The sequence below is a fragment of the Desmodus rotundus genome, chromosome 6 (genome assembly GCF_022682495.2).
Source record: "Desmodus rotundus isolate HL8 chromosome 6, HLdesRot8A.1, whole genome shotgun sequence".
In the NCBI taxonomy this organism is placed as follows: Eukaryota; Metazoa; Chordata; class Mammalia; order Chiroptera; family Phyllostomidae; genus Desmodus; species Desmodus rotundus.
Window position 1 is genome coordinate 81,815,407 of NC_071392.1, and position 27,876 is coordinate 81,843,282.

At 43.7% G+C, this 27,876-nt stretch overlaps 1 protein-coding gene across 1 annotated transcript in view; it reads right to left on the reverse strand.

The window, feature by feature from the left end:
* DGKI (diacylglycerol kinase iota) overlaps window positions 1-27,876 on the reverse strand; it is a 393,695-nt gene that overhangs the window by 97,967 nt on the left and 267,852 nt on the right. Inside the window, 1 exon segment of the mRNA XM_053927331.2 lies at window positions 15,151-15,251. Within this exon segment, the coding sequence (XP_053783306.1) occupies window positions 15,151-15,251 (101 nt within the window).

Here is a 27,876-nt window from a genome sequence, read left to right on the forward strand (position 1 = left end):
AACCAAAACGAAACAAACAAAGAAACTCTTACCACGTGATCCAGCAATTTCACTCCTGGGGTCCACCCAGAGTTGAAACCTATGGCCCCACAAAAATCTGCACATGGAAGTGGACAGTATGTTTACTCATAACTGTCGAAGCTTGAAAGTAATCAAGCTGTCCTTCAGTAGGTGAGTGGACAAACAAGCTGGTCATTGTGCAAGGAAACATTAGTCAGCAACAAAGAGAACCAAGGTTTCAAGCCAGGAAAGACAATGGAAGAACCTTAAATGCATGATGCTAACTGAAAGAAGCCAGTCTGATGTGGCCACATACCGCTCGATTCCAACTATACGGCACTCTGGAAAAGGCAGAATTATGGAGGCAGTAAAGAGATCAGCGGTTGCCAGGGGTTACAGAAAAGGCATGAATTCATGGGTGGAGCGCAGGGAGTACTTAGGGTAGTAAAACTATTCTGTACGATACATTCATAGTGGATGCTGGTCATAGGTCTGTGAAAACCCATAGAATGGTAGAATAAATTGTAAATCCAAACATAAAGTATGGCTTTAGTTGGTAATAACGTATCGTATTGGCTCACTGAGTGCAACAAATGTACAACACTGACGCCATGTTAGTGTTGGGGGCATGAGTCACAGGGGAAGATGTCGGTCACAGGGGAAACTGTGTGTGAGGTGCTGGAGCAGTTCGAGGGGATATAAGGAACTCTCTGTACTTTCCACTTCATTTTTCTGTAAACCTAAAACTGTTCTAAAAATAAAGTTTATTAATTACAAAATGAAAAAGCAAGAGAAACGAAACCGTTCTGATTGTCCTATGGACACTTTGCTGATATCGGAGAATATGGACAAACACAAAGATAAACATTACTTCTTTTCTCATCCATTGTGTTAGCACCTTCAGGAAGTCCACAGGATAATGGAACAAGGGACTAGAAATCAAGTCAAGAGGGGGAGGCAGGGGACTGGAGGAGGGAAGGCCCTAAAGGAAAATGGCAGCAGAAAGGTAGAATTTTTTTCACTTTACCTCATCATTAGTTCCGAATGTGTCAGAGTCTCAAAGAACTAAGATTCTAACTCGATAGCTGATGATGATGAAACAGAATGAGTTGGCAATATTTCAATCCTACGTTTCCCTTCTGTGTGACACAACCCATTTTATAACTGCGTGTCGTCAGTAACTGCCCAGTGCTCACCTGGAACCGATGGGGAACAGACAGGGGAAACCCACCAGGGAAACTGCCGGGGAAACCGCCAGGCACATTAACATTCAAAAGAAAACGTTAACACCAGGAGAACTTCGTACCTCCCCCCTCACCTCGTCCTGCCTGGGGTCTGTCAGAGGCTTCACGAACTCTGGTTCTTGTCATTAAAAATGATCCTAGAGCTTTAACTCCACGGCTTGAGGTAAACCTAGTCCTTTGTAAAGTTAACTCAAAATGTCACTCATAAGATAAAAGCAACTGTGTAGGGTTCCTTGCGCTCCGTGTGAAGACAATACTTTGAAGGTATGCTTTCCAGAAACTAGAAGGTTCTTTACAAATCTTGGTTTCAAGCTACACATCAAATTCTCCTTTTTATCCTGATAATACACTACCTGAGAAGGCAACCCAAGGGACATGCAACTCCCCCCTTTTTTTTTTTTTTTTTACTTTAATCTCTTAAATGTTTTGGCACTTGCAATCTTAAATAACAACTCCTGGTGTTCATTTTCACTTAATTGTGCCAATGTGTATCATAGATACAGGGAATCGAGCCAAACTATTTTTCAGGCGTACAGGTCACCCACTCAAATCAGTCAGCACAAGTTTAAGGATTTTCTTGTTGCGCAGGGACATCTCTTGTCTAGGAGTCGGGTATGTGATGCTGAGTAAGACACAGGACCTTCCTTCAAGGTGTCACAGACTGCGAAGCGGGGAGTGACATAAAATCACCCTACCAATTTGTGCCCTGAGACAGGAATTCTGAGAGACAAGAACCAGTGTGTTCAGAAGCCAGGGGACTGCACCTTCCCAGGACAGGGCAGACTTCCATGAGGGGTTATATATTGCAAGTGAAGAAAAGGAGGTAGTTCGACTAGAGAGACAAGAGCTTTTCAGACAAAGGGAATTCTCTCAGTCTCACGCCATCCTCAGAGGCTACGGAATCAAGGAATGAAAAGAAGCAAAGGTTGAGGACTTAGGGAGTTGCAGAGTCAAAGGGAGTGAGCCAGGCCAGAGCTGGGGGGGGGGGGGGTTGTTTTGTTCTTTTGTTTTTTTGTTTTTTCAGGCTAACGAGCTGAGATGCTAAAGAGTTTGGGCAGAAAAGAAAGGTTTCAGATTTACACTGACCAAGGAGGCCTCTATGCTCCCCTTGGCTTCACTAAACTTTAGATAGTTTTTTTTTCCCTCTTACTATAGGCTCTTTCTTTACAAAGGAAACTTTTAATTATAAATCATTTCTCTGCCCCCTCTGAGATGTAACTCTTCTCTTGCCAGTTTTCCCGCCCTGGAAAATCTCTCTCAAGTACCTGGGAGCCGTCCCTTAGAAATGTAATCATTTGACGAAGGTGGCGCTTCTAGCTTCTGGTCTCAAGGGGTGGTTAGGAACCTAACTAACTGTCGCTGATTAGTGACAATTAGCAAACACTGATAACCTACCTGGCATTGACTAACCTCCCCACTAATGCCCTTTCCATTTTTTTCTACTAGCTCATCCCAGGGCTTAAAAAATCTCCCACCTATTTCTATAACACAGTTGTGATCACTTTCTCCTTCCTACTGCAACAGTCTTGAAAGTTTTCCTTGAGTGTTAAATTTCCAGTGTAATTCTTCTATGACAACATTTTAGGCAAATTGTTGGCAGAGATGTGGATGACAAATTGATAAAGGACGAGCTGAGTGGCAGGAAGGTTAGGAAATGACATGAGTAATAGTGAAGTCGGAATGAAGTGGCAGGAAAGCTATGAAAGGACAGACTTATCCGAGAGATATGGAGTCAAAGAATCAGCTCTATGATCAGCTGGACAGCGAGAAGGAAAAGGTACAAGGGTGACTCAAAGTTGTTTAGAGTTACAACCTTTTTCTAACTTGCTTAATACCACCGTGAACTGAGGCCGGGTGAGCTAGAGAGCGTACAGAAAAACAAATAGGAAGGAGGAGGAGGAGGAGAAGGAAGGAGAGAGAGAAAGAGAGAGAGAAAGAGAGATCAAGCGAGGGAGGGAGAGGGAGACACAGGTTATGAAAATAACATAAAAGTAGGTGGCCCTTGCAACAATGGATGGCAAAGACCACTTACAAGGGCCTCAAAGACAGGTGATAACTCCTCAAACATCTGGAAGGGCTTTCTGCGTTAGAATGTTGGGACGCTGTGGCGGGCAGAGTTGGGGAAGATTATTGTTGAGCCTGGAGAACCACGAAGCGCAGAGGAAGGAAGGAAGAGGAAAGAGGCGGATGCACCCCAGACAGCCACACAGCAGGAACTAAGAATTGGTTCCAGAGCCTTTTGTTTTCCCTTTCCAATCACCGGCACACAGGACGGGAGAAGCAGAAAAGCAGAAGTGAGGAAGAAAAGTCCAGAAAGAAAACGTGTTAATGCAGGCTTCTGAACAAAGGTAAAGGAGTCAGATGGAGAATGCGACACAATCACGGCTGATATGGGTGAAATTGCATGAGTTTTTTCCCTATTTCTAATCAATTCATGCATTACTGGTGATAAACCAGAGGCAAGTATGGGCAAAGCCCCAATACTCTCTTCTAATAAATGACAGAAACCAAAGGTCCAGGTCAAACAGTTCTATGATACATCAACATCTTCCAAGTTAATATGAAAGGTTACTAACAACGAGGCAAAGTTTTATTTTTTAACAATTTTATCCTCACCTGAGGATATGTTTACTGATTTGAGGAAGGGGGGGGAGAGAGAAGTAGAGAGAGAAACATGAATTAGTTGCCGCCTGTACACATGCCTTGACCAGGGTTAGAACCCCCAACCTAGGGATGTGCCCTGACCAGGAATCGAACCCACAATCTTTTGGCGTATAGGATGATGCTCCAACCAACTGAGCCACCCGGCCAGGGCCAAATTTCTATTTTTGATGGACAGTTTCCATTCCAATGCAGATTCCTAATGTCACATGTAATGAAATTCTAGTACAACAAAATGACATAAAATTCCTTGGAGTTCATTCCCAGTGTTAAATGTGACAGAAGCTTTTGACTGTGAGGTTCTAGAGTGTACTTGACAATGGGTGTCGGAAAACAGTATCATTTTTTCCAAGTACATTTATCAGGAAGGTAATTTTTGCATAACCCTAGATACAGGGCAGAACCACCACCGACACCTTGCTGCCATTTCTCTAGTACTCGGGGTGGGGGGTGGGGGAGATAGCAACAAATACAGGTCTGTGACATTGGACTCTTGGCCACGTGGCCTGGCCAGCCAAATATTCAATAAATGTGAAAGTCAAATGGAACATCAAGCAACTAAAAGCAAAGCTATCTGACTGTACCCAGAGCTTAGTTAATGCCCAGAAGGATGGGTAGAACCACTGGTTCAAACCTCTTGCACAAATTGAAAACTGCACTGTCCACTGCATTGCACGGTGACGGGCAAGGTCACCAAGAGTGAGATGCCGGGGACACGTTAGTCATGCAGCTCTGAACTTCTGAGCTGATGGGATACATGTTGAGAATTAATGACAGAAAGATTTCCTAAAATCTGCCGAAGAAGCCTAAGTCTCTTTCTGGAAGCAAAAGGAGCGTAAACAAATTACGCACAGACAGCCGCCATAGAGAGATGGGCACACGGCGGGCTTCAGCAAACACTCCCTAGCATCTGACAACCTGGGGAACACTCGAGTTCTGCTGAGCAGTGCCTGCAGAAGAGAGGCAGTGAACCAGCGACTCAGGACACCCACTAAGTGTTAAGAAAGACGCTCTCCCCCAGGATCGACTATGCAAGGCCTGCAGCTTGCACCGAAGAAGCTAGCGCCTAAAACTGGGCTTCTGAGTCCATCTGCAAAGAGGTGATTTTCAGTCCTCGGGTCTATTTCTGTCCTTGGGTCTATTCAGTTTAATATCTTTCCCAATAAATGGAGAGGATGTATAGAAATGTCCATCTTACTGAGGATCGGTAGTGATCTCTGGCTACAGTGTTCGATTAGAAAGATCCCGAAATTTAAGTCACTTTGCATCTAGGGTTCCAATTTTAACTGCTCAAATTCTGGAGAATGTTTGGCTTGACAATACTCCATGTCAAAAAGAACTTTTAAGAAAAGGTCAGTGTTCACATCTTAGGTTTTATTTTACTTAGCTAATTCTGACACATCTGAAGAAAGTAATGAACTTATAGTCCAATTTCCTGAATGTGGAATAGTAGGGAGATCAGGCCAAAAGATACAGAGAGAAACTTGGAGGCTAGTGATCGCAGGAGTCTACACCCCAGGGCCTGCAACAGTGCTGGGCACACAGTAGGTGTTCAATAAATAATTATGAATGAAGCGGATGAAAGGATTCGAGGATTTTGGTGTGAGGGGGTGTTCCGTTCTGGCCTTAAACTAGCAGGTGCTGGTTTACACAGACAAGATGGTGCTTATGGCACTGAAGTGACCAACCCAGATCCATGATGGCACTGAGACACTTGTCCCCTCAGCCGCTGGCAGTGCTGGCTCTACTGATAGCTCACAGCTTTCCTTTCCGAGAATGAAGCTTCCTCACACAGGCTGTTCTCCCTCCCAGGGGACAGACAGCCCCACCTGCTTCCAGTACACCTTGCCTCACGGGGAACAGCTCTAAATGGCCATCCCAGATCCCAATGTCCCTGCGGGAGTCCCCTGTTGCAACTGCGTTGCAGCTCAGCTTCTCCCTCTGCCCAATCCCAGTCTCCTCCCTCTTCCCAGCTGTTGTCTCCTCTTGGAGACTCCCCAACAAACCTCCTACAGGTAAAACTCCAAAGTGCCAGAGTCTGTTTCCCAGGAAACCCAACCAACAACAAGAACTACAATCCCAAATTCTTTGAAAAACACACTGCTACAGGTACAGAGCTCGAGCTTTACGGAAAGTGAGGATGAGCACTAGAAAGTGTTCTGGATCAGGAGAGAGAAGATGCATTCTCTTACTAAAATCCCATCACAGCTAGAGGGCCCTGTGCGCGACCATCTAAGTGTTCCTGTGACACAGCACGTGGATGGTGCGTACAAAAGCCTTCTGCGACCTGGAAGCACTAGCAAACACCCGGTTTAATTATTCATTAAATATGACGCCCACCATGACACTGCAGTGGCTGACCCCACTCCCACGTGAACATGATGAATCAAAATGTAACACTTTCATACAGGCTCTTAGGAGAAAGCTTTTAAAGAGAAACCTAACTACCATGTGATCGATATCCCAGGGTTGTCAGCCTGGGAAAGTCGCAACAAAATGGACAAGGCAAGTATATCATCAATGAGAATTGGCCGATATTGTGTGTGCATGTACATAGAACCATTGAAAAGGACCAATTTTGGGAAGAGACTTAAGGATATCCCTATAATCAATCGTTCTCATTACCAAGGACGTGTTTTAACAATCAAATGTTCGAATCTCATTATCAACACTTCAGGCTCGTATCCTTGTCTGAGACCTAACATTAGCAGCTTCCAGAGCAGAGCCCTGAAAACACTATTTTCTTATCAACAAAGCGTGTCTTCGGATCAGAAACAGAATTGGACAACAAATTTACATTAAAAATAAGATCATCTTTCAGCCTAATATTCCCCTGGCATCTGAATCCTTGAAGTCAGAAGACAGAAAGCGCACTGGTTTGTAAGTCAAGACCCCCAGGAGCTGCGGACGCGGTCTGTGTGCTCAGGAAAGTTAATGAGTTCAGTGATCCCCATCTACGGTCTGCTCTGCAATTCTTTAGATACGGCCACTCACGGTCTTGCTCTTAAATTGACTTTCAAACATTCTCCGCTTTTCCTGGACACCAACACCCTCCCTTCCTACTGTTTCTTCTTATTTCACTGAGTAATCAGAATAGAACTTTTGCTCCTTGCTAGTCCCAAATCCTCCCACCTACCACCTCCATACCCACTCCTGTGCCTCCCCTCCCTGTACTCCAGAGCCCCTGCCCTGCCCTCCACTGGGCACAGACCCCACCTCCACCTGCTCAAGGGCATCGCTCCTGTCTCCTGAACCAAGTTCTCCCTGCGAGCGGACTGGTCCCACAAGCATATACACATCCAAACTATAGCTACAGCATCTTACAAATTAGAAAAAACTCCTCCTTTGATTCCACATCTCCTTTCAGCCACCAGCCCATCTCTCTCTTCCCCTTGACAGGTTAACACCTTAAAGGAGCAATCTTCCTCCACTTCCATTTGCTCGTGAACCCACTCTACTCACCTTCACCCTTTTCACTGTCCAGCCTCTTGTGAGGTTACTAATAGCCACTCTCTACCCAGATCCAATTGCTCGTTCTTAGCACGCATCTTACTTCACCTCTCTGGGCATGCGACACAGTGGCCACCCCTTTGATAAAACATTTTTCCTCTCTTGGCTTCCAACCAACAAGCTCTCCTGTTTTATTTTTCTGTCTCGCTGTGTGCCTCCTCTTGGTCTCCCTTGGGCCCCGACATCCTCCCTTCCTCTGCTCGCTGCATCGTTGAGGTCCAAACCTCAGAGGGAGGCATCCTCAGCTCACCTGTTCTCTTACAGATTCAACCAACCCATCATCTGAGCCTGCCCGCGTTATCTCCAAAACAGATCCAGAATCCATGTGTTTCCCCCCACTGCTTCTACTTCTGCCAACTCCCTCAACTTCTCTCTCTTAGAATATCGTATTAGCCTTGTATCTGGTGCTCCTCTTTCCAGCTTTGCACCCCAACCGCCAATTCTCCACTCAGCACCTGGAATGATTCAGAATAAATGAAAGCACGCTACTGCACATCTTGTCAAATAATTCCAGTACCTTCTCATCATACTCAGCATAAAAATCCAAAGCCCTCTCCATGGTCTCCAAGCCCCATCCATGTGATGGTCATTTCCTACAAGTTCAAAATCACTTCCACCTCTGCTGCAACCAACCAGGTTCCAGCCACATGAACTTCCCTGTTTCCTCTATCTGGGGACACTCTTCTCCCAGAAATCCACACGTATATTCCTTCTTTACTGTAGGGTCTCTACTTACGAGTCATCTCTTTAGACAGTCCCTCCCTGATAGCCTTATCAAAGCTAGAATCCTTTGTCACTCTTTTGCTTTATTTCCTTGATAACACTTACTGCTATGGTATATTATTTGTCTGTCTGTCTGTCTGTCTGTCCCACTGGCAAATAAGCTCTATGAGCATGGGCACTTTTCAGCACCCCCATCACCTGAAATAGTAACAGAAATATGGTAAGTGGTTGATAAATATTTGTTGTATTTATGAACCGATGACTTACTTGAGGGTGGAGGGAGATCCCAAAACAGAAAGTTGTCCAAAAATCATAGCAAATTAACACAAAGTCAGTTTAAATACAAAAAGGCATTTGAAATGGAGAGTGAAAGCTTTTAAAAAAAAATGAACTACTAAAGGTATTATATGTAAGAAAATAAGAACTACTACCTGGAGGAAATAGAGAGCATAGTGATTACACAAGTATGCAGGATGCCAGGCCCCTGGACAGCTTCCTTCAGTTTTCTGCGCTTCCGTTGCTCCATACAGAAAATGAAATAAGAACGCTACCTACCTATCACACAGAGACGTTGGGAGAATTAAATTGCATGATATGTACAGAAAGGTTAAAACATTTCCTAGCTCGCAGCAATAGTACAATATGTGTCAACTCTTCTTATTATATTTATTATTACATTAAAAATAAATATAAGATACATATATATCAGACAAAAGATACACGCACATACACAGACAAAAGATAGGGGAGAACAGTACAAGAACCCGATCACAACACTCGGGGTAAGTGTCACCTCATGAAAATAGGAGTCAACACAAACACACTCGCACAGGGATGGACGGTGTCGGCAGACAGACTGACACCACCTAACTCAGATTTCAGAATGGGGGACCCCGACCTCTGCCACGCGGAGGCCTGGTCTCTGCTGAACAGCACGGTGTCAACTTGTTAAACGAGGGGGAAAGATTCAATTTTAGATGAAGCAATTGATAGAAAAAGATCAGTGTCTCTAGCAAACTCACAAAGCAACATACACTCACGTGATTTTCAAATGCTGGCACTCACGACAATGAGTGATGCTGCAGTTTTAAAAACTTTACTACAGAAACATGTCCTGAAAAAATTCTAAATCCTCTGTAGTTTCTACAGGGCTAAGGATCTGTTATAACATAGTATGTTCTTAGGAAAAACCTAACTGAACCACTGCATTAAGCAGATAAGGCAACTGAAGCCTGAAGAGGGTAAATGCACTGCTCAAGGTCATACAACTCGTTAGAGGTTAGATTAGCTTTTCTCATTCTGGCCTAGACATCCCGTTCCCTCCTTCTGTTATTTACAATAGATGATGTTTGCTAGGAAAATAGCTGCATAGTGTTTCCATAGCTCTATCACAGTCCTCGTCACATGACAAAAATGTTCCAGCCAATCAGACTATTTCTGTTTTGGGGTTTTGGGGGTTTGTTTACCACTGCTTGCTCAGAGTAAGCACTCAATAAACATGTATTGAATAAGTGATATTGTTTTCATCCTTCATTGCCTAACACGGAGTGTGATGCAGATACACAGCTTTTGAAAGCATGGACGCATGAAAGAGTGAATAGCTCCAGCATGTTGGCACGTTTATAAAATTCAGCTGAGGTCCAATATAAAACGGGAAACAATGGAAAATCCAGTGATCCACCTCCCCCCAGTGGGAAGACGGGTTCGACTTAGTGACTCACTCACAAAGAATAGCATAGGGAAAGAAAAAAGTCATAATGTTACAACGGAGAAACCTAGCAAACACAGCCTCAGCCTGGTGATCAGGCAAGCGGCACCGGGCTGCCGGGTAACCCTCCCCTCTGCAGTGTTCTTCCCAGGAGTCCACAGCTGCAGTCTAACTACGAGTAAAACAACAGAGAAAGCCCGATTAGGGGACAGTCTACAGGATGCCTGGCCAGTACCCCTCAAGAACATCAAGGTCATAGAAAGAAAGAGGGAAAAAGGAAAGACTGAGCAGCTGTCACACAGCACAGAGGACTGGGGAGACAGGCCAACCCTACACAATGTGACGTCCTGGATCGGACACTGGAACACAAAGTGCAGAGTGTGGTTACTAGTCATAAAGCAGTGCCAGTCTCATTGACAAAGACACCGTGGTAATACAAAATGCTGAATAATGGGGGAAACTGGCTGAGGGACTCCCAGTAGTACCTGCGCAGCCTCTTTGTAAATCTACAAATACTCCAAAACAAAAAGGCTTTCTTTTAAAAAACTTGGTGATGGACACCAGATGATGCAATTAGAAGACGGCATTGAAACTTAAGAAAGGAATTTGCAGATATCTGGTCAAATCACCAAATATGAGCATTCAGTGTATGCAGGAATAGGGTTAAACATCTTGCTTTAGAGCGGTCTCCTCCACTAGCAGACGCAGTAAAAAGTAAACTGAATGATTGATTACGTTTTCTCCCCACAATCTTTCTGTGGCTTTACCAGTGTTTTCAATTCCATTTTGGAGCGTGAGAAAGTGACCTGGCAGGTGGCAGAGCGTGCACTTCGAGGTGAGAGGTGTGTGGGGGGCAGGTCAGCTGCTCTGCGCCTGGGTTTTGGACCTAAGCTTAAGGACCAGGGAACAGGAGTGCGTCTTTAGCCACAGCAGCCACAACAACACTAGCTACTATTTTTGGAGAGCGTGCTAATATGCCAGGTTTTGCACCAGGGGTTTCAAACACAAGATTACATGTAACCCTCAGCACTCTATGAGGCTGCCATTATATTCTCATTTGAGAGATGAGATTTTTGGTCATCGGAGAAGTTACTTTGTCAAGGTTGCAACTGAGATTCAAGCACGAACATTTCTGACACTTCTACTAAGTCACTCAACAAAAGACGGGGCAATTCTGTTACAGTATGATTAATTTTTGCCAGAGAATAATATACTGAGATTATATATTATATATATTATACATTATATATACTATAAATATCCAGATAATATCCATTATACTGAGCCAATGTACACAAAAGGGCTGTTGGACATTTTATTTGATATACAACCACTATCAGCCCCCTCCTACCTTTATAGGCTACATCTGTTTTCCATTAGTTCTAAACTGGTTTTGCTTTTGTGTTTTAAGCCCTAGACTTGCACGAGTTACCACAGCAGCCCACAAGTGCAGAGTAGGCTGATGCCAGATGGAAAGCTCAGACGTGTTACGGGTTAGAGTTAAATCTTAGCCAGTAACAAGTTATTATTCTAGATATAAAAATATATGTCATGGAGCAATGAAACTCTTTTCAAGTTAGAGATATAACAGATTTTCAAAACTGACTACCCTTTATCTAGACAAACGATGTCAGGGAAAGGGAAGAATTCCCACCCCCCTAAACTTGTTCAGTTCCTACGGCTAGACTAATAATTAAATAATAAAGTGACACAAGGCTAGATTAACAGGAGAAATAACTAAATAGGTACGCGTGGGCAGTTATAATATGATCGACCAATCACCAAATGAGTGACTCAGACACCTTTTCATCCTTGTAGACAAACAATACACTTGTGAAGACCTGGCAGGACGACAAAGTCCGTGTGCGTCAGAGAGGAATCTCAGCGGGTTGGGCTCTGATTCGTGAGGGAGCTAAGCAAAGTCTGCGCTTGGGTAGTAAATCCATGAGGAGGCCCCTCGGGGTGTTTACACAGACCCTTTGGCCCTGGGCTCTTTAAATCTAATAGTAAGACAGTTCTCTGCCTCTGGGTCCAAAGGGAGGTCCTTTCACACGGGTGATTTCTCTCCTATTTTCAGGGGACAGAGGGGCCAGCGTTTTCCTTACACCAGCTGTTTCTTAACTAATTTTAATTCCAAATAACCCATGTGCTATTGTGGGACAGTTTGGGGTGGCCTGTCTTGGGCCTGACAACGAAATGATTCCATGCTTTACTGCGGACCCCTTACAAACTCTTCAGATCAGCAGAGCGAGTCTCTGCTGTCACTATCACAAATCTACTCTAAGATTATTTTAACATGGGCGCTTTCTCTCTCTGTTCTGCTCTTAAGGTGAACAGCGTTTCCTCCCTTGGACTTCATAGCCATTATCTTAAAGATCAATAATCCATCAATCTAGTGAATCAGACTAATCGTTCTAAGCAAGTCTGAAATTTACCAGCAAGAGCTGAGGGAGGGACCGGCACAGAATAACCTTTTTGTGCTATTATTTTCGGGTGAGTTCCCCCTGGTGAGTGGGGCTAAGTGAAAGGGGAAATGCATTGGAATAGCACAGTCATCTGTTTATTGGCTAAAAGAAACAAGGTAATGAAAGGGTCTGCCATCCTGCAATTACCACGGGCTCCTGCCGCACCCACGGAAGCAGGGCTTTGCTAGCAACAAACGTTCGCTGTGTAATGTAATAAAAATAATGATGCAGACACATGTGCCAGATTCTATTATGCAGTGATGGCAAACAGTCCACGATGCCTGGATGAATCACTCGGTGTATCAGCAAGAAAGGGAGCTAATACTTTAAACCCGGCAATGCAGTACTGCTCTGGTTTCGACTTTGAATGTGGACGATAAACAAATGACCTAAGAGGATTCACTCCTTTTTTCCTTCTGGGATGCAGGTCAGCACATTCCTAGAATCCCTTTTAGCTAGATGTGTCCTACGAATTTCACCTAATTAATGCTTCCAAAATAATACCTAGTCTGTATGAATACCTCATTCATACTGAAGGTATGAACAGAAAGATAATACATACCTTCTGGCATGGATATCACCTATGGACTTGAACTGGTTTTTGCCTTTATACCCAACTTGACCTCTGCCAGTCCTCCCATGAATCTGTGCTTAGTTGCAAGTTGAAGCTGAGCAAAAGAGGGTAAGAAACAAGTAGTAACCCCAAAGGACAGACTTTCCTGGGCAACCACAGGTGAGAGGCATCACCCCCATAGATTAAAAGCAGGATGGCTGAGTTGGCCACCTTCACTTCTAATTACGTGTTCTTTAAACCCAAATCTTTAGAATGACTTAATTCCTTGATTCCCTCTTTGAGTGTTCTTTGTTCTTCGGGGTCTCAAAGACACTGCTGAACTTGTTGGATTTACCTGTACTTTGCTGTGTATAATGCGCACCCATGTTTTAAAACTACAAATGTACAATGCGCATCATTATTTTTCCCTCAAAAATCTGAGCAAAAAGTGCGCATTATACACAGCAAAATGGTATATTTATGCAATTCACCTCTCCGAATTTGATATGGAAAGTTTCCTCACACAGAAGTTTTCTCAAGTAAGATGTGATGAGTAAAGCACCTGCCAACATATGTCACCTTCTTGTAAAAGCTCAAATCACAACCACCTCTGGCAATGACTGACAGGTAACGCCTAGAAAGGACAGGACAGATCATCGACATCCACGGATAAGGCAAAAACTCCAACCGCTTCCCCACGCCCAAATGACTTTCTTCAGGGTTGATGGTAAGCTGTAGAGCAGTACTCACTCCTCTTTTTTTTCTCAAAAATCGTAAGCTATTTGTTTAGAAGTTTGAGTGGATCAAGACCATCAAACACTATTCTTTACCATCTGTAAGGTCTGAAAGTTTTGTTTACATTGTAGCTACACCTCCCGTTGCAAACATGTGTGTGCGTCATGTTGTTCGTTAAATCAGATTTTGTGCTAGTCTGTCACCTACAATCTCATTTACATGAGAAAATGTAACCTGTCTTGTACAGAAGAGAGGAATGCAGAAGTTCAGGGAATTGCTCCTCCTCCACCTCCAACTTTCCTGCCGAGGAAATGGGAGGGAAGGACGGAGTGATGTGGTTGGGGAGAAACTAGCTGAGGAAGCTGAAGCAGCAGAGCGAAGTGAGATGGCGGTAATTTCACACAGAATTCCCTCATCGGGGACTGGCCTACCAGCGAAATGGGTCCTTAGGCATTGCCACCTCTGGATCCAAAAGTCCCTGCCCCCACCCCTGAGAGTGTCGCTGGAGCTCAGGATTTTCATCCACCAAACCTGACTCCAGGCCACAGGTGCAGGCGTCAGGGCTTGGAAATCCTTCTCTCAAGCGTGCCTCCCCTACTCCATTGTTCCCTGGGTGCATCTTCTGCAACTCCAGGCCGGCTCAGCTGGTACAGCTCCAAGCTCGGGGCCAGCTTGGAGGTCTGGCTCATAGACCCCCGCTTCTGAGCTCGACTCCTCTCTTCCTGTCGGCCTCCCTGCCTGCGCCCTCACACACTGGCCCCGATATTCTCTGACTCCATTGTGATTGACTGTTGGCCCCCATCCTTCTGGGGGAGCCCGGGTCCCTAACATCCAACACACCTGTGGTCTGATCTCCTGGCCTGCTTTACAGCAGTTTTCACAGATACCATGCCATAGGGACCGAAAATAGTGACTGGAATCTAAAAAGTTCCCGATAAATACTGAAGGGCAGCTGCGGTGAACAAAAATGTAGTTCTATATGTAGAGAAGTACAGAGAAAGTATGAACATGGAGAAACAGTTCATATGTTGACCAATTTGAGATTTCAGAAACAATGGCACATCTTCAGTGAACCACTTTATCACAACGTTGAGCATCCTTTCTTTCACATCACACAACACATAACAGCTACAAGTGTTGGACGTGTCTTCACGGGTATCTGTCACACCTTCGTGGAGAATGAGGACACTATTTGGTAATGCCAGCTTCCAGGGAGACACGTGTGCTGTCACAAGGGTTTTCTGGATGTTACTCCACCGTGTGCTGTGACCAACATTCTGCGTTCTCATTTTAGGTAAAGCTGAGACGAAAGTGGTTCATAAACCAAGAGGTCCTAACGTGGCATCTTGGCAGAAGAATTTTATTCCATTTCCCAGGTCCACTTTCTGCAGCCTACGTATCATCACTTGGGGTTCACGTGTTACTTCCCTTCCCTTCATTTCCCTACCCATGGTTTTCAGGGACAAGACGAATCTATCCACCAAACCAAGGAGGATCAAGAAGCCAAAGACAGGCAGATCACAGGAAGTGAACGAGGCACTTCCAACTTACACGCTTCCCGGAGCTTCTCTTTGTCGTAGTGGAACCCTTCATAGTCTTGCAGACTGATTTTGTTCACGCGGATCCGCAGGCGGTCTGGGACAGACTGGGGGCTGCAAAACAAGAACCGCGCATCAGACAAAAAGGCCCGAGTGGAACTGGGAGTCACAGGCACCTGGAGGGACTAAAGGCCATGTCCTCTCTTCACGCTTTTAGAAGAAAAGGTTCACATTCACACCGGCATTGTGGGGCCTTTACCAGACTCCAGCAATTAATTATGTGGAGAACACACCTCCAGAAGCCTCGAGTGTCTGAAATTTAGGTTAATAACATGGCGAGAAGCAGGAAAAGCGTCTGGAGACCACTCATAGGATATTTGCTATTAACTTAGTCAAAACCTAATAAGACCATGTGTTTGGTTCCATGATAAATTACACACAGCAAATCGGAAACAGTGAGCGGTGGTGCAGAGAAGCAAAGAAATGCTCCGGACAAACACGCTGTAACAGCCAAATGGGCCTGCTGGACCCGCAGAAGAGACAGGGGAAACTGTGAAGAGCAAGCCAAGGCTCCTGAAAGCGCAGCACGGACACTGAAATAGCTTTAGACACCTGTCTAGTCTCTGAGAGCCCCTCTCCATCAAATGTACTCAGTCAACACTGCCTGTGACAGCGACACTGAGAACCGCAAAAGAAAGAAAAAGATTGAAAATACGTGCAGTGTACTTTTTTTTAGGAAGGGAATGAAGTATGTATTTCATTTTAAAAGAACCCAATCCATACCAGTTCAGAATATTAAACAATAAAAGAGGCAGTACCAAGCTTTCTGAAACATCTGTTTATCTTCACGATGTCTTTACCTGGACTCCTTGAATGTTCTTAGTGATATTTTCCAAATAGTTTAATTAAGAGTATTAGTTGAGTGAAACAATTTACTTTTCATCATCATCGCTATGGACCAATATATTATTAATATAACACAATCTCCACGTAGCCTTGAATATTACTTTATACTTAGATTTCATTGGTTCAGAAAATGTTCTGAAATAGAGCTTGCTTCTCCTTTCTTATATTACAGGATAAAAGTCACCATTGACTAAAGTAGAAAGAATGGCATTACTCTTTAGTTTATTTCAATAAAGGAAGGGAGGGAGGAAGGAAGGGAGGGAGGGAGAAGGGGGAGGAAGGGAAAGAGGTAGGAGAGAAGAAGAAAAGAAAGAGGGAAAGGATGGATAGGAGAGAAAAGTGATACTTTAAAAATGCTGTTAGAATACTGCCACTCCCACCTCGTCACACACCCACCCACACATGCATTTCATTTCACTGCGACTCTGGAAGGGGTAGAGGAAAAAATAGTTTAATCTAATTCTCTTGTCTAAAGCCTCATTTTAGGGCAAAGTACAGTTAAATCCCTCCATAGAGACTCCCACTCCGCTCACGCCCTCCCAAGAAAACCACACCGACATCCATGTGGAGATACATGTGTACATGCACACACAGTTTCCTCTCCCCAAATACACACACACAGGTTTAGATGGAAGTGCATACATTCTCGAGAGAGACGGCAGACAGATAAAAATGTCCGAGGTTTACTGAACTGAAGAGTAAGCCAATACTAAACCACGAGGAGGGTGTTCCTGAGGGAAAGGTGAGAAGCCACATTCAGCAGTTGCTCTGGTCCGTTCAGTCAAATCGTGTTTGCTGGTGTCCACTCTGTGCCCGCCTGTGCTGGACACTGACAGGCACTGACAAACGAAACTGACATGAGGACTTAAGTTGTGAGGGGAGGTAAGCTTTGACAGCATGTTTGTAGATTAGTAGAACAGGCTTTACATATCATGCATGCCCATACCACCATTTACAGATGGACAAACCGAGGTTCAGAGAGAGAGAGATTTTATGGTCACATAACTACAAAGTGGCAGAGCTGTGAGCAGAGCCTTGGGCTCTTCCCTCAGGGGTTTCGTATTCCTTATGTGGTCCGATGCCAAGAACCCCATGCATCTGACAGCAAAGCCAGGGAGCCTGACTAACAATCAGATGATCTCAGCGTGGAGCTCGGAGCCTTTTCTTCATCAATAAACAGTGAAGGGGGGTGGGGGTTTGAGCAAACGGCGGTGCCTTCGCACAAGAGAACGCTGAGCCCATATGACACATGAGTGTGCAGATCAGCGTTCATTGAGGGAAAACTCTGAGAATACATATTAAGTGAAAAACGTGGAAAATTATACATGGCATCATCTTCACATAAATTGTGGAGCCTTGGAGTTTGTATGTGCAGAGAAATGTCTGGAGAAAAAAGTTCAACCAGCTGGTTCCTATGGTTATCTCCACACAGTTGGATTTGGGGATTATTTTTACATTGAGTATCATGGTTTTTAGAAAAGTAATATCATTATTTTACAAGTATGTCAATATGTAAATGAACGATGATATCTCAGGACAAGAGTAAAAATAAGAATTAGAACACAGTGTTCAGTATTAAATGTGAGTAGATAGCAAAGACTTTCAGCGATTACTAGAGTGATCATACCATGTTCATACCAAGTGCTTATCCAGAAATAAAGAGGGGTCTGATCTTTTTATTTCCAAGTTCACCCCAGTGACCTGCGTAGACTGTAATTAGTAACTACCTTCCTGCAAGCATAGCAGATGAGAGGGAAGCTAGAGCCGTAGCATCGAACTCTGTAAGGGGAGACGGGCAGGGCAGTGGACGAGCGCTGCCTATACAGCATTGGGGACAGCAGCGGAGCCCCTGGCAGAGAGCTCCAGGCTTCTCCAGCGGGCTGGAGCCACCAAGACTAGGACCTGGTTATGGAAGTAGCGACAGATAGGGAAACAGGATTCGGGGACTGACTGCAGACCAGTCGCTGCGCCCCTCCTCCAGGGGGCTCCCCATGGGCTAACAAGTGTGCATCGCCTTTATCAAATCCATCAGCACCGGCTCCCTTCTACCTCCCCACCTCTTATCTGGGCCCACCAATTCCAACCACACACCGCTGCCTCCTGAGCCACGGCCTCCTACCAATCTCCCTGACTTTCAGGGGGCACACCAGGGACACACACCAGGAACTATCATTTAAACAGAACTTTCAGATCCCACATGAATTCACACGTTATCTTATTTCATCTCCAGAAGGACCAGCTAAGCCAGACGGAAGAAAACAGACTCTCCCAAGCTCTCTGTCACTCTCTCCCATCCAGGTTCCTACACATTCAGGGTCTTGCCCTCAGCTCCCGCTTCTGCCAACAGTGCATCCGCCTTTCCTACCGGCAGCAGCTCGCTTCAACCCAGTTTTCTGATGAGGGTTCCTTGCGTTTAGCCTGCTATCAAATGTTGCCAAAGATGAGGCCCATCCGTAAATTTTAGGACACTCAGTCATGGAGTCCGTGACGGAAAACCCCGGTGTAAACAGCAGTTAATCGAGGCAGCTCAGACTGCAACTCAGATTGCCCGTATTTGAAGGGAAGTGCTCCCGCTTCTGCTTAAATCAGGAAACTTTGTGCTTCCGTTTCCTCATGGGGAAAAAGACAGTAACATATTCCTATTCGCCTCCTAGGAATATTGTAAGAATTGAAGAGTCAACACAGTTGATGTGCTTAGAAAACTGTCTGGCATATTACAAGTGCTCGATAGATGTGAGCTATTACCAGTCTAATCATTATTCTGAAGATTCTGCTCTGAGAGAAGGTTCTGCCTAATAAGCCACAGCCTCTGTAATGCCAGGTACTGGGAGAGGTTTAAGGCACATACAGGAGCCCCCCTAGATCCTTGTGACAAGCTGTTGGGCCTCCCCTGGCAGAATATCGTCTAGCCTGGCTGGTATCATGATTCTTCCGGGTCTTCTCCCACCTGCTCTCTCACAGCGCAACCAATAACATGAAAAGGGACAACTAGAACTTGGGAGACAAGGTACACAGAGATGAAATAAAAGCCAAGTAATTCAGTCATGTCCCCTTATGTCAAAATACATTAGTGTCCCATTAACGGCTGACTGCAGCGGAAGATGATAAAGGTGCTCCTTGGAGTCTGGGGAACAGCACTGCCATTAGCTTTCTAAAATTAAATTTGGCAGACAGTTCGTAGAGCAGAGAGGAGACTAATAACCTGGGTGAAAACACACTTGCCTCCGTGCTGACATCTGCCACGAGCTGCTCGCACCCTGATTGAAGCTCTGGGTTAGGGGCTCTGGACCTGACATCCGGGGGAACGTCCCAAGAGTCCCAAGGGAACTCAGCAATCTGCAAACTACCTTTGAACTTGGGCAGTGGCCTTGAACTGTCACCTTCTCACTCATTGTCTGTGAAACATCCACACTGAGCCACAGCACAGTAGAAGTTCATGGCTCTGACCTGAGCTCCCCATTGGCCCCCATGGCGATTCTCTCAAGAACCATACATACACCTCTCGTCACCATCACTCACACGGGCCTCCCAAGTCTCCAGACCACAACTTCCCTTCCTCATTTCACACTCCTGTCCCCTGAGACGCTGGGGGCAGGACAGCGTGGTGCCGTCATGAGGAAACCGGAACTTCCTCTTCGACTCACACCCGACCTTCATTATTCCCTCCTCTCCTGCAGGAGACTCTGCATCATTAGGCTCAGTTTCTCCCTTATGCTTTCAAGTTCCATCATTCTTTCAACCAATGTATTTACTATACCACACACTGTCTCTCTCAGACTGGTAACAGACTCCCCCATTCCCATCTCCTCCACATGGACACCCTTGAGGGACAAAGGGGACGAGCTGGCTGCTTTTGCTCCCCAGGGTCACTTGCAGACAATGATGCCACATTCTCCCCGCTTCTCACTGGAAACATGAATCATCTCGGAGTAACACCCCAATGCTGAGACAGGATCACAGCAGGGTGAAGGGTCAGAAAAGTTTAGTTCCAATCTGAACTCTGACAATTAATATGTTTGAGGTTATGAACACCGATACCAGGTCTAAACCATTTTCTGATCTAAAAATGAGACGGATAATAATGTTGATAGTTCTATTTAAAGAAAAAAAGGTAATGCAGGGAGTATTGAACGAGAAGACACATGTGAGGTGGTTAACCCATTCCTCCCATTCCTGGTGAGTAGTAAGTGCTCAAAAATTATATATATAATTATATTATATAAAAGTATATATATATATACTTTTTATTGAATTTATTGGGGTGACATTGGTTAATAAAATTATATAGGTTTCAGGTGTACATTTCTATAACACATCATCCGTACATTGTATTGTGGGTTCACCACCCCAAGGCAGGTCTCCTTCCATCACTGTTTATTCCCCCTTACCCGCTTCAAAAATAATCTATTGTTGTTGTTGTTACTATTACTAGCATCCTGATGCTTTTCCAATTTCCACAAGTCCCACACTTTTTAAATTTGGTCCTGGATAATCACATCATAGCAGGAGCGAGAGTCTCAGCTCTCAACGGTAGTTGGCAGATCTCCAGCCTGCGCAGCAGGAGAGCGTGTTGCCGGGCCAGGGAGACAAGACTCAGAGCTACGCACGCAGCACCTGCAGTCTGTCAGGTGAGAATGGAAGTGGGGACTGCGCATGCTTGCGAGATATTCTGCTGAAGGATATTAAGAATATAAATCCTAACTCACGGTACAGAGGAGGCCCTTAAAGTTACAGTAGATAATTATTCTACATTTGTTACTTACGAATATATTATTCTCATCAGCATTTCTTAAATGGGTCGGTGTAAGAGCTGCCACTTAAAACACTCACTACGTAGACTTACTGATTTTTATGATGGACTCTAATTTAACCAGACATTTGTTACTCTTATGAATATAAAGCGTTTTCCTTTGCAAGGCCGACAAGCATCACAACTCCGTCTGCCTTTCTCCCTTGAGGCATGATTTAATGATAACAGAAATACGTTGCTTTAATTTCTTCCCAGCAATGTGAGTTTCTACCTGATCATAGCCTAGATATAATAAAGTATGGTTCTACTCATCTTGAGTAAAATTCATCTGTACTGGTCCTTATTTTATTAATGCACTTTGTGATGAAAATTTTAATTTCTGGCAGGAGTTCATAGCATGAAACACTATTTCCTCCTTCTCTGTGCAGCCCCAGCACCTGAAATACAGCCTGATGTTTGCTGCTTGCAGTAACTGTTTTGGAGCAATGAAATGAATGAAACGCAGAGAGTCCGTGTGGCCCTGAGACTGCAGCACAGCCTGCCAGCGGAGGGTCTCCCCTGCTCACGAGAGCCTGTCTCTTTGTGAGCCTCTGGGAACCCCTGCTTTGGCTGTTCATTTCTGTCCTTTTTTCCACTTAGATCCAAAGCTAAATCCATGCTGGGTTATGGTCCTGTGCTCCTTTGCATCTTATGTAGTGGGATCCACACAAGTATTAAAAAGAAACAGGAAAGAACATCCAAACGGCAGATGTCCCATCCAGAAAGAACAGTATATAAACCATTTCAGGACTGCCTGGTCTTCGATTAAATAACAGGGAAGCAGAAACATCTACCAACGCATCCTTTCATCAGCTAGCAAGCTGTGCCTTATTTAAAAATAATTATACTCAATGGCTTCCTTTAGCAACTTACTAGAAATTGCTACAATTTACCCTGGGACATTTTCAAACTGCCACTGACAATAAGCTATCCCAAAACGCACCCAAGTGAGCCTCTTTACATTGAACGATAAAACCAAATTAGATCAAGCCTTCAGAACGGGGATTTAAAGTGGATTTTAGATACCTACTGCGTTCAGACAAAACTAATATTCCACTGCCTTCTGCACAGAGTAGAGACCCATGCCTCAGGAATGTGAAATAAGTGGAAAAGGAGTTTGTGAATTTGGAACCAAGGATATAAACCAAAATCACAGGAGCCGCAGTCAATCAGGAGCTCCCACTGCCCAACATGGTTTTCTGGAGAAAGTACCTTCAAAGGTTAATTCATTTTTGATAGAAGTTGAATCTGCTCTTGGCCTCTTCAGAATCCATCTGTGCAGTGGCTGATATGGCATAGCCTTTACAAATTATCTGAGACAGATAGCCCCTCCGGCTCTCCAAAAAGATAATGGAGTTAAAGCATTGGAGGGGTGGGAGAGATCTTAGATGTTATCTAATTCAATATTTGCTCTCCATCTGATGCTATATTCCTGTACGACCGCATCTTCCCACAGCTGCTCAGCCTCTGCTTAATTCCTGTCCAGGGGTCAGGTACCCTGTTCTCTGTTTAAACTGCTCTGAGCATTTGCAAATTCTTCCTAACGAATCTAACTCACTCTGTCTCCACAGTTTCTGTTTCCTGGTCTTTCTTCTACTATCGGGTTAAAATTGGGTTTAAACCCCTGAGACAATCAGCCCACAGGCACTGACGGCAAAAGAATGTAAACTTTAAGCACCGGGAACTGTCAGCTACCAAAGAAACATTTGCAGGCTTAATGGCTATCAGATTAAAAATAGGCTGTAAGTACCAAAGAGCCAAAGACTCGCGTGCGGTTGGTCGGAACAAAACGTAACTGGAAGATTTTTTGAAGATGTTCAAATACACATGGAAATGCACATTTGCATGCTCTCATCAAAATACGTAATAAATATTTATGCTTCTGAAATTGTAATGAATGAATATGTAGAAGAGTGACAAGGGCGTGTGCTTATCAGAGACGGTCTCTTCTCCTGGGTGTCGGGCCCCTGCCTTTAAAGGAGAAGGAAGGAAGAGCCAGCCAGCAGCGGGTTCACTGGGCGCCATCGCAAAGCAACTCAACAGGAAGAGCGGTTTCACCATCTCTGCTTTAAAGGAAAAGACACAGGCCAATAGCCTTGATCAACAATGCAAATTCTCTTGACCACTCATTTTTGGGGGGTGGGGGGGCAGCGACTTTCAAAGCACTTACTGACTCAGTCACCCAGTTCTGAGACTTTCATGTAGAACCGCCCCCCCATGCTTACTGTGATATGGGGATCACAGATCTATTTTTTAAAGCCATACATGGACCCTCCAAGTGTCTTATTCGTCAGACCATGTAGTCTCCTCACTTTCTCCTTTTCTTTCATTCGTGCACATTAAATTCACGTCCCAGTCCTCACCCGAATTCCTCCTTCGCAGCAGCCGTCCACACTGGGGTTGTTAACTCCCTGTTCCTGGAAGCTCTTTTTCTCCTTGGACTTCAGCTCAAGACACTCTCCTGGTTTCACAACTAAATTTCCATCTGCTCCTTCTTTTCTCTCCCCTGCAGTTCATCCTCTAAATATCTTTCAAATATGTATGCTTCTCTACCCCCTTCACTAAAACCCCCACAGACCAAGCGGCTACCGTTTCATACGTAACTGTGCTCCCGCACCCATTCACGCTCTCATCGCTCTGCAGACTGAGCAGCCAGTGTGGCAGGTAAGTGTCATCCTGGCATAATTTTGTCCCCCCTCCCCCCATTAAATCATGAGCTCTTCGAGAAGAGGAACCAAGCCTCCCATTATATTATACCTCCCATCCCTCTTTCCATCCCCCAAGGTGTATGCTAATTATGAGGCTTTCAACGTGTGATAAGCTATTCTGCTTCCCATGTAGACTTGCTAAATTTTCAATGAGAAAAAAATTATTTTTCATGGCACCTGAGTACATTTTCCATCCTATCTAATCGTGTGTGGTAATAGGTAATTGGCCAGGATGGGGACCACTCAACAGACTCTGGTTCAAAGGAAAAATCAATTCCTCTTATTAAAACCAACAAGGAAACCTCTCGATGTTCATGCATTATCACTGAAGACGCGTGATTATGTTATTGCGGCGCTGCCCTCGTGTATGGGGTTGACTCTCTGACTTCCTTCTGGTTCCTAGGAATGGAGAAGAATTTCTAACTTGTCATTGGATACCATCTACAGATTTAAATCTCGTGGAAGTAGAGTCTCCTGTCCTGATATTTGTTAAATTGGTAACTAGGGATAAAAGTATTTTAGAAAAGACGACTTTTAGAATAGGACTTTTGGACCTTAAGGTCCCACTTACACTCTTGTTATGCATTTTTGACTTAAAGAGTATTACAATTAGACAAATATGATGGCGAAAGGCAAAGGAAGTAAATACCACAGGAAATAAGAATGGATGGAAACTGGAGGTGGAGGGAGCATGCACTGTCATAGAATTCTGCAAATTCGAATTGCTGAGATGAACAACACTCTGGGACAGCTAGAATGGGGACAAGTAACTCAAGCCCCGTCTTTCATCATGCCAGGCCCAAATCATTGCCACCTTAGGAAGTAAGGCCGTGTAATGGAGGTTTCCTGGTTATTACAAACGACCAAAGATGCCATCATAAAACACTAACGTGAGCTACCTTTGGCACCATAATCTGCTAAAGGATGAAGATTCTTTTGCCGTTCTCATCGTAGAGAGGGCCATTAATCACCGCCTCCAATGGAGTCAGGAATCACTGGGCTCGAACCAATGAGACACGATGGAATAATGTCATTCCCGGGCCATCTAAATGGCTTCACACCTTATGTGCTCACAAAGAAAGACTTTATTCCAGGTTTCAATTTCTATGTATCAAAGAGAAAGCCTTTTATCTATTTGCTATTTACAATGCTAAAACTCTTTACTTGGGTTTGTAATCAAAAGCTATTGTAATATCCTGTTCTTATTTGCAACTGATAAGGAAATTGACTTTCTTTGCTGCAAATAAGACTAGAAAAAAGTATTAGGATTTGCATAGTTTAAAAAGTATCACTTCACAGAAGGAAAAATTTGTGGCCTTTCATGTGTATCAATAAAGACACTAAAAGTAGTTTTACTACTGCTGGTATATTTGCTCTTCTACTAACTCCAAAAACCGATGGGTCAAACTCTGGTACTTGAACAGGTGTCTATGTGTAACATTAATAAATATTTTCCAAAAAACCGAGATGGCATGTAATTTAAAAATATTTAACACTTATTTCACCCATAAACCTTCAGGAAAAAAATCAAGAAGCTAGAATTTTTTATAAGCAAAAATAATCAAACAGCAGCAGCCAAAATGCATGCAGTAATAATGGAGTGAAAATAAATATGGCCATTTATTTAGGCTGGGATACATTATGACTCCAATTATGTTAGAAGGGATGGATGCCTGAAGGAAAAGGTGTGCTCCTATTGAAAAGCTACTGTGCACACTGTGTGGAAGTAGCTCTGCATTCCTCGGAAACAGGCTTGTGAGAAGAGAGTTCCGTGTTTTGCCTTACATCAAGAAAATAAAAAGCAAGTTATTGGCCTGACAATGAGTGGTATTACACAAGAAACATTTCTTCAAATGGTTTTAGCTTTCAATATAAAACATGTTATTAAAGGACACTATGCTTTCCTAAAATTTAGGTATTTGAGAAAGAATACTTGCAAAGCCATTTTCTCTTAGTAGGCAAGTAGTATTTTACCGTTCGGTTTTAACTCACATTTTCCCCTCCCGGCTGGCCTTGGCTTGCCAAGGTCGGGACTGTTCGTAGGCGGTGCTACATTTGGCTCTGGAGAGAGATGCAGCGGCACAGCTCTCCTGCAGCTCTGCCCCTCATCAGCCTCCTGCTGGTGGAACGCTCAGCCCCCCACCTGTGGCACAGGTGTGTGCCCAGTACCCCATGCTTCCTTGTCAGAAATCCAAGGGAGAATGAATCAGAAACTCCTCCAAGCCCAATTCTGCTTTCCAACTCAGCAATTCGGCCAATTAGGTGGAAACTTTTCATCCCCTTTCTCTGATTCCTGATCCAGTGACTACAGGAGTCTTCTTTGAACCATTCTTCTTCATTGATGTAAGAAGACACAGAACAAAGACACCTTGCTCGAACCGAACTTGTAACATTCATGACGATTCTACCACTACAGCAATTACTCATCAACACAAATAACCTTGTAAAATTTGACAGTAAATATACTTTCAGTGGTAGACTAATAAATTACTCGTATGGTGGAGAATAAACACGAGATAACTAGTAAAAACCATCCACTAAGAGGAATTCAATGAAAGAGAGGAAATGAATGGTTTCTGTTGAGAAAGTCATCGTAGAATATGAAAATAATTTGGGGTATTTTTGCTCTTTCCCTTTCTTTCTCTCCTTTCACCTGCCATATTCAAGTACCTCACACCCCTACCAAAGCAATAGCCTTCCATAGTCATGAGCTAAGAACCTCTCTTCAAGGAAACACGTAATCATTTTCCTTTGCCTGGGCAACAAAATACCATCAGACCAAAAGATTGATTTATGTCCCAATTAGAAGACATAAATGACTTCTCTTGAGAGCAGTAGAGACTAAATGATTAATGAAGAAAAATAAAATTACAGTTACCTGTAATATGAAGTAATATAAAAAGTTTTGGTTCTTTTCATTTGTAATTCTCTTAATGTCACTTTTATTTTAGTCAAATATTTTAGCTACAACTTTAGAACGTGCAGAACTCATGTTTAGAGTTTCACTGTGTGACACAAAATATGATGATGATTTCTGAGGATTAATTAAATCCAACGCCAACAAGTATTTTCTTTCCGTGTCTTTAAAAATGTGCTCTCTTTTCATTTCATAAAAGTGTGTCAGGGTATTATGACAGATCAAGGGAACTTAATTGCATTGGTTTAATGAAACTGAAGTTTCCCTACAAATGAAATGCACACTGCAATTTATTACCACCTTAGTGAAGCAATCCAAAGTAAACACCCCCTGGGAACACTGAAGGCGAGCATCTAGATTTCTCTGTTATTGATATGTTCTTATTCTATGGCAGAATATAATATCCGTTATTATTGCAGCACTGGAGTAAAAACTGAATGCAATAAAACCAGTAATAATATTGCTGTTTTAATGTTATTATTGAGATATAAATGACTGCTTTCTAAAAGTATTTAGGTTTTTTTTTCTTGGGTGGAGAGCGCATTTGTAAATGTATCTTTTATTTACAAAGACTAGGAAAATTTTTCCTTTTCTCGTCTGCATTTCTATAGTTGTTTTATTATAATAATGTTTTAGGAATTCAGATTCAAACAGAGAGAAATGTAATTTTTTACTTTCCAAAATTCCAACCTGGCTTGGAAAACTGATGGCTTAATAACATTGTTCAGGGTATTTAAACCTTAATTTCAACTTCTCCTTCTAAAAGTCAGGTTATGTGGAATAATCTAAAAGAAAAATTACTGTTCTGCTTAGTGAACTAATGTTATTTCTAAGGCCATATTTTTAAATTTTAATTTTTTTAAATTTATGTTGATTAAACAAACTAGCAAGCACAAATTCATGAGCTTACTTCCCTCTTAGGTCCAGCCCAACAGACCAGGCCACATCCCACACCCACACCTTCCTGCCAGCGCCCCTCCTTCCCCCTGAGGCTGACTTGCAGGATGGACTTCTCTGCATCTCCAGCCAGAAACTCTTGAGTAGATACTCACTTCCCTTTTGAAGGGACCTTCACTATGTGAGAAGTGCTGACTCACAAGACTGGCTCTCCACCTACGCAGACATGAATAATTCACCTCTAAAAATACATTTTAAAAGCAAAGACATCTCATTTTAAATGGTGAGGGAGCCCTAAGTGTGTTATGCCTTTACATAACTGCACCCCATTCTGCAAAGTGTTTACCTTCGCTAAGGAAAGAGCGGGCGCCACGAGACCCTTCACAGCAAGTCTCGTTCACGGGCGGACTGACAATTCTAAAGGACTCTCCAAGCGCTTTAGCTGTACGAGAATTAATTTTAACTGGGGTTTGTCCGTCTGTCACTTTTCTTACAACACTTGAACTGCAATCTACAACGCCA